Below are 16,640 nucleotides of genomic sequence, written 5' to 3'. Positions count from 1 at the left end.
TATGTGCATATATAGGTTTTTACTCTCAAATTAAAGATTTTTCCATACAAATTAAATTTTTTTTAAATCAAACTCAATTTTCTTCAACATAAATTGAATTTTATTCCAAACAAATTAAATAATTTTCAACACAAATTAACACTTTTTTATGTCATATTAAATATTTTTCATTTTAAATTAATTATTTTTTATTTTGAATTAACCTTTTTTAAATTCAAATTCATTTTTTGTTAACTTTACGCAAAATACTTAAAAATTATAATTATCTTTTTGTACATTAAATGAAGATAAAGCTTTTAACTACTATTAAGTCTTATATTTTATTATATATTCATTGCAACGGTTCTCCAGATGCAGCTAATGACAAAGACATGGTCATATCAACGTAATAATTATTGCAATCAGATGGTGTTACTGATTCCACGGATTTTTTAATTATGGCTACCAGGTCCATATTAATATCTGGATCGGCTAGCAAATTTCGAGCACAAAGTTTAGTTTTTGAAAACACTTTTTCTATTGGGTTTAGCATGGGTGAGTACGGTGGAAGAAAAACTAAAGTATGCCCAAACTCGGCTATTTTGTCTTTCACTATTTGTGTTTTGTGAATTTGCGCATTGTCTAGTATCAACCAAGCACCTGTGATGTTGGATTCGACTAAATTGTTAAATAATTCTTCCAGAAAATGTGTAAAAATATCAGTATTAACAGAGGAATTGGCAACTATTTTTTTGTGTAAAACACCATGTATATTCATAGCGGCAATAAGAGAAACGTTTCGTCCTCTAACGGTGGGAACAATAACATGGGCTGCGGTATTCACTCTCGACCTTGCCTTATTTCTCCGAAGGTGGTAATTGAATCCAGATTCATCAATAAATATTATTTTTTCTCTTATATCTGGAGCATTTTGGGCAAAATTTAGTGCATATGGAATGCGTCGTTGAATTGTAGTATCACAATTTATGCGGTCTATGTTAATGGTTGCAGTTTTTAGGGTTATTCGTAAAATTTTTAATGCATTATGTATACTTGTTGTACTTAAATCTACATTATGGATTTCTAGAATCTTTTCGCGAATGCCTTTTAATGTGATAGAAGAATTTCTTTCGATAATCTCTTCAATTTTATTTAATATTTCGGTATTTAATTTTGAGTGACGTCTTCCACCACGTTTTTTTACGGCAACATATCCATCCTTTTTGTAACGATTTATAATAGATGTAGCAGTGTTTTTATTAATTCCAGTTATTTCGGCAGATTCAGTAATGGTTTTTCCTTCTTCATAAAACTTTATTAAAATATCTTTTTTATCTGAGCTTATATTGTTATATTTTCCACGACTTCTACGATGTCTGTTAGAAATAGATATTTCAGATACGCTTTCTTCTGAAGAACTATCTGTTAGAAGTCGAATACGCCGATTATTTCGTACATTCAATTCATCAGAACTAGAGGAGCGATCACTTTCTGTTATGGAAGACATTCTTTTATTTATTTAATTTAATGAAATTTTACACGATCTATCAAATAATTGACTAGTAAGAAACAGTTTACTGTTAAAAAATTAGCTTTTGTATACATAGTTGCCAGATGATTTTGGAAAAGATAAATATAAAAACCGTCAAATTGTATTTTGAAAATCACCATGAACATGAATTTTAATTCCTTAAATATACAACATTGTTTTTTTATAAATTAAAAAAAAACTAAAAATGGTAAAATCTAAACCTTTTTTTCTATATTTATAAACATAGAAAAATAAATAGAACTGAAACTGAGAATAAGAAATATTACTCTCTCACATGTACAGGTTCTGTGTGAATTTCATACAATTGTATGAGTATTTTTATGTTTGTTTACATAAAATAACAAAAATATGAAAGTACAAAATGTATCCGAATACACCATACCCTACCACATTGCGAGTAAGTAGCAATAAGTTATTTAGTATTTTTTAATGTAGAAGTTATATTCAAGAGATTGATGTTTGCTTAATTAATGAATGTACTACTCATTATAACAATATATAGTCAAAATTTCGTATATATAAAATTTGTTGAGTCGAATTTTATAAATACTCTATTCTTGTATAGCATGTACCGCGTACAAAAAAGTTCAATAGGCTAATTTATGGGCGGATTACATCATTACATCGACGCAGGTGTTACAAACTTTAAGACGTAAACAAAATACCGTTCGCATTAGTGTGGTGTAGGGTGTATTTTGACTGCATTTGGGCTGCTTTGAAATTAACAATAATCGTTCATATCAAGCGTTAATTTTAGCATTAGCACAATTCCTTTGGCAAAATAGCCCCTGCTGCTGCAATAAACACTGCTAAAAGTTATGTTTTCCCATAAAATTATTGAAACCATTTTCAGAAAAAAAAAAACAAATTTTTCAATCGTTTTTATTTTTTAATATTATTTTCAAGTGTCAATATTGACTCAACCCAGCAACCACAAAGAGTTTATTTAAAATTAAAAATAATTTTTAATGAAGATCTTTCTTACATTGGTCAACTGATATTGAATAAAAATGGCTAATTCAAACCATTATTTCATAAAATATCGAAATATAATATCAAACAAAAATATAAAAACTTTTTAAACGAAAGAGTTTGTGTTTGTTGGGTTACATATTTTTCAACTAATACATTTTCACGACTTAGGTTTTTGACAGCAGACTTAGGTTTTGTCATACTCAGTTTCAGTTCTATGTATACCTTTTCTATGTTTATAAATATAATAAACATCAACTTTTAAGCAGTGTGATTCATATTGTTTGTTACTGAACACATTAAGAACAACAACAAAATGTTGTTGAATTTTAATACTCGCCCTGTTTTGTACAAGACGATTCGAAATTTAAGAAATAGTGAAACTAGGAATTGGTTACAGTGTTTACACATTTAAAAAGGGTTACCGGCTGAACAACAGATGTGTATATATTTTAATTATAAAGGTTATTTAGTCACCTTTAATGCGGAAATTTGTATTTCCTAGATGTGATTGGAGATGTATCTTGGTATTATTATCTTTTAAGCTTCCTGCATTTAATTTAATAAAGAATGAATTTGAAATAAAATAAATTGATTTTGAAAATAAAATAAGTTAATTCAAAATGCAAAAGAGTGAATTTCAAATGAAAATACGTTAATTTATATTTAAAAAATGTTAATTTGTGTTGAAAATAATTTAATTTGCTTGTAATAAAATTTAATTTGCTTGGAAAAATATTTAATTTGAAATGAAAAATCGTTAATTTGAAGGTAAAAACCTATATACAGCATAGTGTGTAATTTTAATTAAATGTGCTGTTATGGTTCAGCTCAATTTCGCTATTTTACACTCACAACTCTACACTTTTGTTTCGTTTCCGTTTCAAAAAGGAAACATGAATTTCCACTTTGCAAATGTATGCATGTACATACTCATGTTCTATACATTGAACATGAGTTTGTACATGTGTACCAACATTATAACAAAAAACTTATAATTACACAGTGTAAGAATTAGGTCTATTTTTTAAATAAGTTTAATCAACATGTGTTAATTAAATGATTTGGATATATGTACATACATATGTAAATTATTCAATTCATAATCAGGTTGTTATAAGTTCTAATATACATACTTATAACACCATTGATTTTGAACAGAACTATGCGACCAAGTTGTAAGTCAGAGAAAAAAAAAACAATTAAAACATAGATAGAAAAGTCAAACAAAATTTAAATTTATTTTTGTTGGAAACAATGAAGAAATAGCTATCTGAACTCCTTTGGTCAATTTTTGCTAGGGCCAATGGGTGAAAAGTTACACCCATTTGAATAAAACTTTGACTCCGGCAGTTCTTAGCCGATAGAGCTGACAACTTGTGTCTGGCCTACTATCCCATAGTACTAACCTGCAAATTTCATCCAAATCGGAAGACATCGATTTTAAAAGTTGGATAACTTTACACGAAATTCCCCATATATACAGTTAATCACAAAAATAAGTATACAGAAATACTGGCGATTGGTTTTATTTAAAAAAAGATATTATTTTTTCAAAAAACAAAAAAGTAACACATTTATTTATTGAAAACAATTATGATAATTATTATTCACTACTTTTTTTCTTCATATTTTGGTTCTTTGAGTTCTCATTTAAGCTGAAGTTAAAAAGGTGCAAAATTTACGTCACAAAAGTAAGTATACAGATCATTTCAGAATATATTTGGTTTAATGATATTATGAAAATTTTACTTGTATTAATATAATTACTTTTTAATAAAATATATTTTACACAATAACTTGGAAAAAATCTACTTTTAGTTCCGAAATCTTGAAATTTGGGCCGATTGGCTCCGGAATTAATTAGTAGAACAGTTTTTTCTCATTTCTACGATTTTTTTCCACTTTAGTCCCCGGATTTTGGATCTGGTGGTCATTGAACCCTCCAAATGATGCATTGGAAATTGAATTTTTAACTTTTGAAAAGAGTTGTTATTTCGAAATTAATGTTATATACATGGATTTAGCCATTTTGAACACAGTACGTTCTTAAAAAACCGAAATTTAACTCCGATGTCTTAAGACTTACAACATAAACTTTAAAATTTGGATAATTCTATATATTTCCTTAAATTTAAACAGGTTTTCCATTACTCCGATTTCCAAAGCATACAATAATGCTACCAATCATATCTTGATATACTCGATACAATAACCATGTTTTATGGATCGGACATTTAATTTGTTATAGCAACAAATTAAGATGTATCCGTTTTCAAAATTGTTCAATTCGTATTCATACCACCACTTGAGTCTGATTTAATATAAAAATCTTACTATTTTGGACAATAATCAATTTCAGAACCGATATATAGTGTAAGTTATTGACATGGTCACCATTTGACGATTATTGGTAGTATTTAGGAGTGTGTAATGGATGATTGGAACCAAAAAACTTGTTTTAATTAATGAATACTAGTACACATATTATTAATATCGCATTTTAAGATATACATTTTAGGAAATCGCCGTTAAATATCGAATATGAACGCTATATTATGTTAAAAACGGCAATGTTCCGCAATGGATTGCAATTATTGTAAAGAAACAATTAATTTAAAAGTTAAAATATCATCTTCCAATGCATCATAATGAACAAACGAGGGATATTATTGAATACCCGATCCAAAACTCCGGGGGTTTAAATAGCCAGATGTTCTTAAATAGGAAAAAAATACTCCTATAAATAATATTCAAATCAATTACCAAAAATTTCAATTTTTCGGAACTAAAAGTGAATTTTTTCCATGTTATAGTGTACAGAATATTTTATTATAAAATAATTACATTCAAACAGGTAAAATTTTCATGAATTTTGTAAATATCATTAAGCCAAATACATATTGAAATTATCTGTATACTTACTTTTGTGACGTAAATTTTGCACCTATTTAACTACACCTTAAATGAGAACTTAGGTAGGTAGGTAGGTTGATAGGAGGATGTATACTACATCAAATCCGAAGAAATACACCTAGGCCACTATCGGGCCTGTTGTGCGCTCCAATTCAAGAAAAAAAAAAAAAATTGTTCAATGTATTATTTTTCCATGTTCAGAAACTCAGTTTCCTGGACGTAATTCCTAAGAATCTTCCAATCGGTGTTGGTTAAGAATGTTATTTCTGGAATAACATCACTTCCAAGATACTTGGATCTAACTTCGACGAATGCCTGACAATGGCAAAGAAAGTGCTCCAGAGTTTCACTGTCCTCTCCACATGCTCTACATTCGTCTGAATTCGCACGTCCAATTTTGTATAGATGTGCTCGTAATCCTGTGTGTCCACTGAGAATACGTACCATCATACTAACCTCAGACTTGCTCATTTTGAGAAGATTTCTCGTCTTGCTCTCATCAGGGTCACCCCATTATTGAAAGCGCCTTCGATGTCAATGCATACTGCCAGTGTATACAGTTTGCTATCGAAAGACTCACCTATGTAGTGGACAACTTCATTTAAAGCGGTTTCCACCGATCGTCCCTTTACATAAGCATGCTGCTTATATTTAAGGTCATTGTATGGTATGCTGCTTTTAACCATGCTATCGACTATCCGTTCCAAGGTCTTAAGTAGGAAGGACGTAAGACTTATCGGTCGATAGGACTTAGGTGTCGCATAGCTAGGTTTCCCTGGTTTGGGTATAAATATTACCCTTGCATCCTGCCATTTAACTGGGGTATATGCCAATTTTAAGCATGCAGTGAATATCTGTGACAGATGTACGGAAACCAGTCCCGCCTCCATCTGCAAAAGTGCCGGGAAAATTCCATCCCGCCCTGCAGCTTTATAGGGAGCAAAGCTCTTGATTGCCCCTTTAACCATGTCAGTTGTAATAACTATTTCCGTGTTACCCTCCCCTTCCTCCAATATCGGTTCATCTATGTTATTCGATATACCGGGTGGGAAATGAGAGTCCATTGGGAGTTTCATTGTCTCCTCCATATCCTCAAGCCTCCTGCCCGTGTCATCGATCATAGATTCCGGTTGGAAATGAGTTTTGGATAGGAATTTTTTTATCTTCGATACGTCATTTACGCTATCTACCTGTTCACAGAAAAGTTTCCAGGAGTCTCGTTTGGCTTTTCGAACGATTTTCTTATATTCACCAAGTTTATTACGATACTCATCCCAGTATACTGCGGTCTTTTTACGCCGTGCCCGGTTAAATAGTTTGCGAAGAGTCTTCCCAAGGTTCCGGATCTCCCCAGTTACCCAGGGTTTTTCCTGGGCAGTTCTCCGCTCTCGCAGAGGGCAGCTGTCCTCGAACGATTCAACCAGGGCACTTGTGAACGTTTCCACTTTGGCATCTATATCCTCTTTATTTCGACATTGAAAAGTGTCCTGACCTAAACGGTTCTTTAGTAAGGTCCCGAACATTGTCCAATTAGTTTTAGACTTATTCCGAAACTTTATCGGCTTTGGTGGTGGCCTTAGTATTTTGAATCTTATGTACCGATGATCAGAAAAGGAGTGCTCGTCCGAAACTCTCCAATCCTGAATTTCGTTTATAAGCTCTTCTGAACATATAGTTATATCTAATACTTCTTCTCTGATTCTATTGACGAAGGTAGCTTTATTACCTAAGTTCAATGTTATCAAGTCTTTAGTATTAAAGAAATCCATGAGGGCTTGTCCCCTGCGATTGGTGTTTGTACTACCCCAAGCTACATGATGCGAGTTGGCATCACAACCTATTACAATTTTCTTATTTTTCCTTTGTGCCTCTTCAACCAGTTTGATCAGATCCGACGTTGGTGGTAGTGTCGGAGAATCGAAAGGCAGGTAAATAGATGCAAGGAATATGTTGCCTCGACCTTGCTTCAGCACCGTTGCATCCGATGTTGATAATCCTGTTGAGAGGAGAAAACATAAGTTCTTGTGACATAAGATACATGTTCTCGGGCGAGATCCTGTATCAGCGTAGAAAAGTTGGAAATTTACGTGATTTAATCCAGAAACCTTGTTGCGAATCGTCCAAGGTTCCTGGATTAAAGCTATATGTATTTTACCTGTGTTGATTTTAGCCATCAGAGCGTTGGTAGCTGTCTCGCTCCGATGGAGGTTTATTTGGATAACCTCAATCATGGTCATCCATTAAACTGTCTTCCAGCAAGTTGGTGGTCACCTCCTCGCTCTTTGGATTTGACTCCTCCGGATAGCCTGAAGTGGCTATTAATGCAGTGAGTACTGTTGATGGCACTGCGGTGTCCTTATCAGGCATAGGAATAGCAGTATTTTTAATAGACACATTCCCAATTCTGGAGAGCATTGCTGTTCTGTCTTCTGGCGGGTGCGTGATTTCCTCCTCGCTTTTAGGATTTGACTCCTCAACATTGCTAGTACTTGCTAATGATGCTTTGGGTACTGTCTTAGGTGTTTTAGTGTCCTTGTCGGGGCCGGTTTTGACAGCCCTTTCAATCGGCGCCTTCCCAATTTTGGAAAGGGCAACTACACTTTCTTCTGGCGAGTTAATGGTAAATTCCTCGATTTTAGGATTTGACTCCTCAACGTTATCAGTAGTGGATACTGTGGTCTTAGGTTTTTTAGTGTCCTTTTCGAGGCTTGTTGTAACAGCCCTTCCAATCGGCACCTTCCCAATTTTAGAGGCGAAGTAAGCCCTACCTTTATTCTTGGCAAGACTAGCCATGGATTTCTGGTCGATACCTATTACAAATAAAGTTCCCTCAGGTTCTTCTTTCCTGTAAAAGACATCCCATTTTTCCACGGCCAGCTCAACATTTTGACCTCCAAGAATTTCCAGTATACGTTCATTAGCCAGTTTACTGCCCCATCCTTTTATGTAGACAGTGGACTTTAGGAGCACCGGAAGCTCGCTCTTCTTTGCCAGTCCCAGCCTAGCGCCGTCCCAGGGAGGAGGGATACTTTCCACCAAGTTCTTTAGGGTGCTAACACATTGGTGAGATGCCAACCTCATCAACATCACGCCCATGCTGAACTCGCAGCTCTCGCTCTCTATTGGTTGTTTGCCCTTTGAAGCGATTGCATGGTCCACTATCTTATTGTTGACCAGGTCTTCTATTTTACTCTGTTGGTCTATTGGAATTTTGCCTGTCGGATTACCGGCATCGTAAACTGCATAGCAGAGATCGTCCCGGTGCCTACTTCTGGCAACTTTGGCGTAAGATGGCGGCTCTTTACCTTTTCCTCCGTCTAGCTTCTCCTTCCTCGTTTTTCGGGGCTTCTTTTAAGATTCCCTTACCTTCGAGGTTGATTTCGCCGACGTGTTCGTCTTCGGAATATCTGGCTTGGCGTTGTCACCCTTACTCGCAGGATTCTCACTTGAGATTCCTTTGAGTGAAGTATGGCTTGGCTTCCACTGTGTATTAGAAGACGGGGAGCTCTTTTTCTTCTTAGGTTTATTCTCAGTTGTCAACTCCTCGGGAGACCTGATCCTTTTTGCCTCAGATCTTGTGAGAGAGTCCGATTTTTCCTTTGGAGTGTCGTGGGATTGACTAACTATGATTTCCTGAAGCATCTTTTTCAACTTCCTCCTCTGTGCTCCAGAAAGTCTTTTCTTAGTAATAGGTAGTTTAGCTATGCTATCACTCACCTCTTTCACCATTTGCTCTACTTCATCCTTTTTGGGATTTGCTATAATGGTATTATTATTATTATCATCTGAGGATTCAGAGTCGGAACCCTCACCTATATTTAAAGGCTGAGGTAGCTTAGAGCTCTCTCCGAATACATCCTTCTCTTTCACCCCTATATTTTTGCCAGCGGCATGCTGTACACTTGACGCATTGTCCGCCACGGAGGCCAAGGTACCCACCTCCGTAGTAGTATTCTGCTCACGATTGCAGGATGACGACGACACGTGACTCGCGGGTAGATCAACACTTGCCGCCGGTACTGGGTTATTTAGGCCCTGCACCGTAACTTTTATCTTTTTATTTTTATTTTCCATATTTGTTTTTTTTTTTCCAGTTTTTTGGTCCGCGGGGAATATAATATTCCCAGGTGGTGGACAATCTGCCCTCCCTCAGCTTAAGTGAAATTAAAGCTGGGAGAGGACAGATGGTCCATCACCACCCCCTATCCGCCACCCGGGGACGCGCTCGGTAGGAAAAATCTGGAAAACTCCAACGAGAATGAGAACTTAAGTAACCAAAATAACCCGGAAAAAAGTAGTGGATAATAATTATCATAATTGTTTTTAATAAATAAATGTGTTACTTTTTTGATTTTTGAAAAAATAGTATCCTTTTTTAAATAAAACCAATTGTCAGTATTTCTGTATACTTATTTTTGAGATTAACTGTATGTACTTAAATACCTGAAGTTTAAGGTTCCATTCTTAAGATCTAACTTTATTAATGTTATATCCGAGAAATGAGCACTCTTTTGCACCAAATTAAAATTTTTAAAACTTTTTATATAAAAATAATAATATTTTGCTAATTTTGTTAGCTTACTATGGAGACTGTTGACAAGTTAGATGTTTGATATTTTTTACAGTGATGTAAAATTTTGTCTAGTTTTAGTCGATATCTAATATTAAAATTTCAATTTTGACTCATTTCAACCGAAAGTGCACTGTGCAACATAATATTTATAAAAATTAGGGCCTTTATTATATGGCAGCAAAAAACAAACCTAAACTTGACAAGAATTTTCGACAAAAATATATTTTTTTTTTTGAAATTTTAAAATTTTTTCTAGCTCGAAAGGTTTTCTTCAATAAAAAAATCTTCTATCATTACTTTAATTGTCCTATATGAGACGTTCGTTTAAGTACAAAAATTTTAGATAATTTTTAAAAAAATAATATTGAAAAATAAAATTGTTATCTATATTATAGATAAAATTACTTATCTATATTAAAATCTTACCAATTCGAGCCAAAAATTTTGAAAAAATAACAAAATTTTACCCAATTTTCAAGTTCTCATATGAAATAGTCAACAAAAAAAAAATTTTTTAATTTTAAAAAATATATTTTTAGTTTAAGAAATTTCTAATATTGGATGGGTTCTAAATAGAATCTCCAAGAGCTCTTCTAATTAGTTGTAAAGCTATGTGACTAGTTTTCTTGAACCTTATAAATCTTTCGAGGTATACTTATAGGAAAGGTGTTGTAATATACATACATTATATATACTTACATACATACATACATACATACATATGTATGTACTAGTATGTAGACATGTTTACTTTTTTTCTCAAATTAGCTGCTATTGTTACAATGGCAATGCAGTGTCGCTTTATAAATTCGAAAAAAAAAAATATTTATATTTCTTATAAATAAAGAATATTTAAATCTCCCTTGAGAATGGAAGCAGCATAAAATTAAAGTTAGAAAATGTAATTTTATACTTATTAATGTATGGAAATTTATTGTAATACTTTCTATTAAAAAATACAAGAAAGTTTTAAACAAGTTAAATAAAAATGTAAAATGCTAAAAATTCAACAGAAAAAATTTAGTATCGCTATAAAAACATTGTTGTTCAATATTTAATTAGGTTTAGATTTATATGTATATTTGAATAAGTAATATTTGTGGATGTAAACACATATTTTTAAATATTTATGCAAAGAAAAGAAAATTACTTATATCCACATTTGTACAAAATTTAATTAATGATACTTTGATTAATTGGCTACATTAAAAGTCCAGGAGGAGAATGAGTTATTTGGAACAATGTATGTTTAATATGTACATATTAAAAAAAAAAAAATTGGAAGCAAATTAAGAATCAGCCTTGTTTGCAAATAGCTGGTTATAAAACTGTTAACTCAAAATAACGCTCTATTTAAAAAATACAAAAAACCTTTGGGGAAAGGTTTCTGATCTCTTCTAGTCGGTCAAGCCGTTTAAACAAGATTGATGCACAAACGAATAAACAAAGAAACAAACAAATAAATAAACTTGCAAAGAGATTACCAATATACATATGGTCAATTCTATGAAAAGGTAAACAACGACTGAAAAAATTAAACCCTTTAAATTTTTGAAGATAGTTCAACAAAATTTGTTGTTGCGCCAAAGACCAAGGCCAAATTATTGATATCGGTCCATTATTACACCTAGCCGCAATACAACCGGACCCGCGAATAACGCTTTTTAGCTCATAATTCTGTTAATTATAACGTCATCCCTACAAAAATCGGTAGATATAAAATATATATATGCACACAAGGTACACATACTGATAAACCATTTTTTGATAAGAGTTACTTATTTTTAATTTTTTAATGATTTTTCCATTTTGTGCTAAATTAATGTCCAAATTTTTTTGGACGTAAATTTACTTTGTAAAGAAAAAAAATTATATGCAACAAAATAGTGGATCAAACTGTAATGTGTCGTGATAATAATCTTAACGTAATCCACCAATACATACAAAGTTTTTTAACGCATCGATTATAAGTAAAAAAAAAAACTTTGAAATTAGGTATTTTTACATTTGAAATTGAAAAGTATTTTGAAGCTCAAAGTTGAATGCATTATTTTATACTTATATACTTATTATACTTGTTCGTTAAAGTTCAAGTATCTGTTATACATTTTTTAAAAAGGGATATATACGAAATTAGTTAATTGATATTTTCTTGATTTTAAATACATATGTATGTATATCTTCGGATATTTGAAGCGCATAAAAATGCAGAATTTGTCTACATTAAATATCAACTTTGAAAAGGGTTTTAACAAAGTGTCCAGGAAAATCCTTTGAATAATATATAGCATCATCTATTGTAATGAATATGTATATGGGTCATTTCGTGTCAAGTGACCAAATTTTAAAAATCGATGTCTTCCGATTTGTATGGAATTTGCACCAAGGTTAGTACTATGGATAATAGTACTGTTGGATAATAGGCCAGACACAAATTTTCAGCGTTATCGGCCCAGAACTGCCGGTCTTAGAGGGGATCAAAGTTGGACATTTTGGTCATACAGGGTTTTATTTATTGGTCTCAGCAAAAATTGTCTAAAGCAGTTCAGATACCTATTTCCTAATTTTTTCCAAAAAAAAAAAAATAAATTTAAAATTTTTTTTAAATAATTCTTAAATTTTTTTTTAAAGCCCCCTTTTTTATTTGATCAAACGGTCTAAGTTTCTTTAGAGTAAAAAAATACAACTAAAAGGTCCATTATGGGACTATAAAGCCCTTAAGGGAGATTGTATAAGGGCCGATTTTGAAAAAAAGTCCGGCGGTTCTTTACCGATAGAGCTTAAAATTTGTTTCCGGCCTACTATCCAATAGTATTTACCACTTTGGTGCAAATTTCATCAAAATTGATTTTTGAGGATATTTTGAGTTGGGTCACTTGACATGAAATCGCGGATATATGTATTTTTATAACTATCTGCATTAGGGTGGCCCCAAAATTTAAATTGAAAATTAAAATTTAGTTCTTTTTTCTAATTTTTCTAATTTTTTCATATTTCTGGCAAATAAACCATATGCAAATTTGGTATCATATAAAAGGTCTTTTGATTTCAATAACGTAACACAATTTTGTATACGACTCCTAAATTTTTGTATATATATTTTTTCGGAAAATTTTTGGATTTTTAAAATTTTTGCATATAATTATTTTTTATAGTACTTTCAGAACTTCCAAATTATAATTGGACCAGATAAAAATGACATAGAATGTTTTAGCACGGAGAAAATGTTGGTTATTGGTCGTCTAAGTGTACTTATCATGTTTTTGATAGGTCTATTGTTCTTAAGTTAATCACCTAAGTATATATATACCATTTTAGTTTGGACAAACATTTTAGAAAACTATATTTTCCTGCATAGACGATTTTTTAGTTAAAATGTTGTAGAAAAAAACTATTAGCCCAATTCACCATGTGGTATATTTTTGCAATTGTATTTATGCAATTGTAAATGTTTGCTATTAATTATGAACGATTTTTTCAGTAACAATAATTGCAAACACACAAAATATACGACCATTGCTGGCTTTTTGCTTTAAAACGGTGCTTACCTCTATCCCCGGTGTCATGGAATATGAATTATAATTCTATTTACCGTTTTTGGTCCATTTTCTGAGAAATTTCACTTTTTTATTGTTTTTTTTTTAACTCTTTTCGTTTCCATTTGTTTTACTAAATTTTTTTTTATTGTAATTTTTTGAGCTGTCAGCTTGTGTTGCGAAATGTTTAGTAAATAAATACTTCGTTTCTATTTGTAGTATATTTTATAAACCGTAGCAAGAGTATTTCTATATATTTTGTTATTGTAGTTTAAAATATACTAAACCATTTGCAAATGCAATGATGCTAGGACATTTACACTAGATCGTGAATTGGGCTATTATTTTCTTTTTAAACAAATTTTACTCATAAAACAAACAAAAATTTAAGTATGTATATTAATTTAGTTCAAACAAAAAGTTGTTATAACATAAGTCCAAGGTTATTTAAAAATAATTATAAGAATAAAGATAACAGAAACAAAAAAAAAAAAATTATTTAATTATGACAAATATATTTTTCTTCTCCGGGTAAAAACATATTAAGTATACTTACAGACTCGAAAAATAGTACATTGTCCATTCTAAATAAAATAAAATTTTGTAATTCATAAAAATGTAAGAACAACAAAAATATATCTTCAGCATTGAAAAAATTGAAAAAAATCACTTAGTGCTACTTTAGAATTGGTGATTAATGTTCTTCTTTTGATGGGTTTAGAATGGAAAATTTTTACGACTACAGTTGTAGTCTAAGTATGTATATTTATGCCTACAACTTCGGAACGGATCGGCCCATCATTCTTAAAAAATTCAAGAACATTACAAACGTTATAAGTACACTTACATTATTTTGCATGAAATTCAATTTTATTGAGAATTATTATGATTAATTTCAACGAATTATATTAAATTCATCTGTGTTAAAATGTAAAAAATTTGAAATTTTTCCGACAAATTAGAAAATTTCGATTACTTTTGCTGTTACACAAAAATTTGATATTCCATTGAAAGCGTCTCTCAAGGACCTTTCTTATGATACCAAAATTTCAAATTATAAATTAAATGCAAGCTTTTCCATCTTCAGAATGTGTCAATAAAGGATAATTATTTTTTGACTACTAATTCAAACAATCGGCAAAATGTCAGATGGTGAAAGATTTATCCTAATCAATAAGGTTTAATAAAATAGTTTAAAGTTCAGGGCCTAAATTACGGCATACGATATCGATCGAAATCCATAATTTGGTCCGATCTTTTTGGCTATTTATTAAGAATAATTATGCTTTCTTGTCATATCTCAACTAAATATTATCAATATTAATTAAATCATAATCAATTTTGATGACTAGTAAGTTGTACGAAAAGTATTAATATTCCGTGCGTTCGAACTTTGAAGCTGTCCGAAGTTCGTGTCCGGTGCCGAACGAAATTTTGCGTTAATAAAATGTATTGCATATTATTGAAATTTGATAAATTGTACAATAAGCTTAAGATGGATGTTATTTAAGTTTCATATATCACTATAATTTGATTTTTAATAGAAAATACATATACATATGTATGTATATGTTTTCGAATTTATTTGCAGATCTATAAGTAAATGCATAAAAAAGTAACTTATTTTATATTATTATAAAATTATTGTGTTTACATTGTACAATGTACATTACATATAAAAGTACTTGAGTTTTTAAAGTGCACTCTTACTTTTGCTTAAAAAAGTAAAGTTCTCTTCAAACAAACAAAGCCAGGCAATTTGTAAAGTATGTTACAAATGTTGCCACTTAAACAGTAAACCAAAAAATGGGAAACTTAAAAACAAATACAAAAAAGTTATACGTTTGCATACGTAATCGTGTATACATACATTCATATGTATATGTATATATGTACATACGCTCATATGTATGTATGTGTGTGTACATTAGATCGACTCAATGGAAAATTAACCACATTCAGGGAAGGTCTATTGGAAGAATCAATATCAAAACGCATAGAACACTACTATTTTCGGATTTGCCAGATTTATCATAGTACATATGGTCTAAATTTAATTAAAATATAATTTCGATTTCTTTAAAACGGTGTAAATAAAATAGTTAATTTTTAGAATGTTTCTATTACAAAAATGTAATAAAGGGTCGAATTTAAAATAAAAGAAATAAGAGCTTCGCCGAATCGAAATAGTGTATTTTAAAAAATGTTAATATTTATTTTATTACAAAATATACATACATATCTTTATTGGCTTAACACTTTATTAATATCATACCTTTTATGAAAGTTTTTCGATCAGTAATAAATAATATTGGCGTAATTATTTTTATAGTTTTCTAACTCCTTCATCTGCATTTCAGCTGCTTAAACTACTGATTTTTTACGACACTTTTTATAGACTAAATACTGATGAATATACATATGTATTTAAATAAATTTTTAATCGTAAATATAATATTCAATGCACTTAAAAAATGGTGTTAATTGTAATCCCTTTAGGAGTTACGATGTTAAAAATGTTAATTTGGGGGTTAATAATTTTTCATCTAAGAAGGTTTTTTTTCATTATCATGAGGACTTTAAACTTCGATGTTGGAATTGAAGTTTTATTTTGGATTATGTATTTTAACATCTTTAAAATTGTTCGAAATTCTTTCAAGCATACATAACTAAACATTTTTTAATTTGATTTTTAAGTTTCGAACATAACATTCCATTGTCATCAGGCGTATTCGGGCAATAAATAGTTTTAAAACGGAACTACACATCTTTAGTATTCTAAAATATTATTAAATTGCAAATAAAATTGTGCAATTTTGTTTTTGTATATTTCTTGTTACCATTTAGTTTTCTATCTTTACAATTTTTCATTTTTCTTTCCTGTTTCTTTTTGTTTATTCTTTATATTTTATATTTATATATTTTATATTTATTTATATTTTATTTTTCCTCTTTTTTCAATTTTGTACTAAAAGTTATCGGTTTGGGGGAGAATTTTCTTCCCCATGGATCTGCGCTTGGTATATACGCACCCACATACATACAAATAAACATACTCTTTACCTAGATTAAAATTCGAAATGTCTACATAAATTTACATACATACAATACA

General features: G+C 30.9%; 1 protein-coding gene across 1 annotated transcript; it reads right to left on the bottom strand.

Annotated features, from left to right (window-relative positions):
• Positions 1–331: 331 nt before the first annotated feature.
• Positions 332–1,486, bottom strand: LOC119606870. The gene has a single exon (XM_037960525.1). It carries the CDS (start codon positions 1,484–1,486, stop codon positions 332–334), a length of 1,155 nt encoding a protein of 384 aa, XP_037816453.1.
• Between the last annotated feature and the right edge of the window lie 15,154 nt (positions 1,487–16,640).

The sequence above is a fragment of the Lucilia sericata genome, unplaced genomic scaffold (genome assembly GCF_015586225.1).
Source record: "Lucilia sericata isolate MDLA Ls3-8-SP2 unplaced genomic scaffold, ASM1558622v1 Contig000018F_arrow, whole genome shotgun sequence".
In the NCBI taxonomy this organism is placed as follows: Eukaryota; Metazoa; Arthropoda; class Insecta; order Diptera; family Calliphoridae; genus Lucilia; species Lucilia sericata.
Note: the sequence above shows the minus strand (reverse complement) of the source record. Positions and strands in the feature narration are given on the sequence as shown.

What these genes read in the sequence shown, in the direction of transcription:
- LOC119606870 (XM_037960525.1), bottom strand. Translation starts at nt 1,486, where the DNA reads ATGTCTTCCATAACAGAAAGTGATCGCTCCTCTAGTTCTGATGAATTG.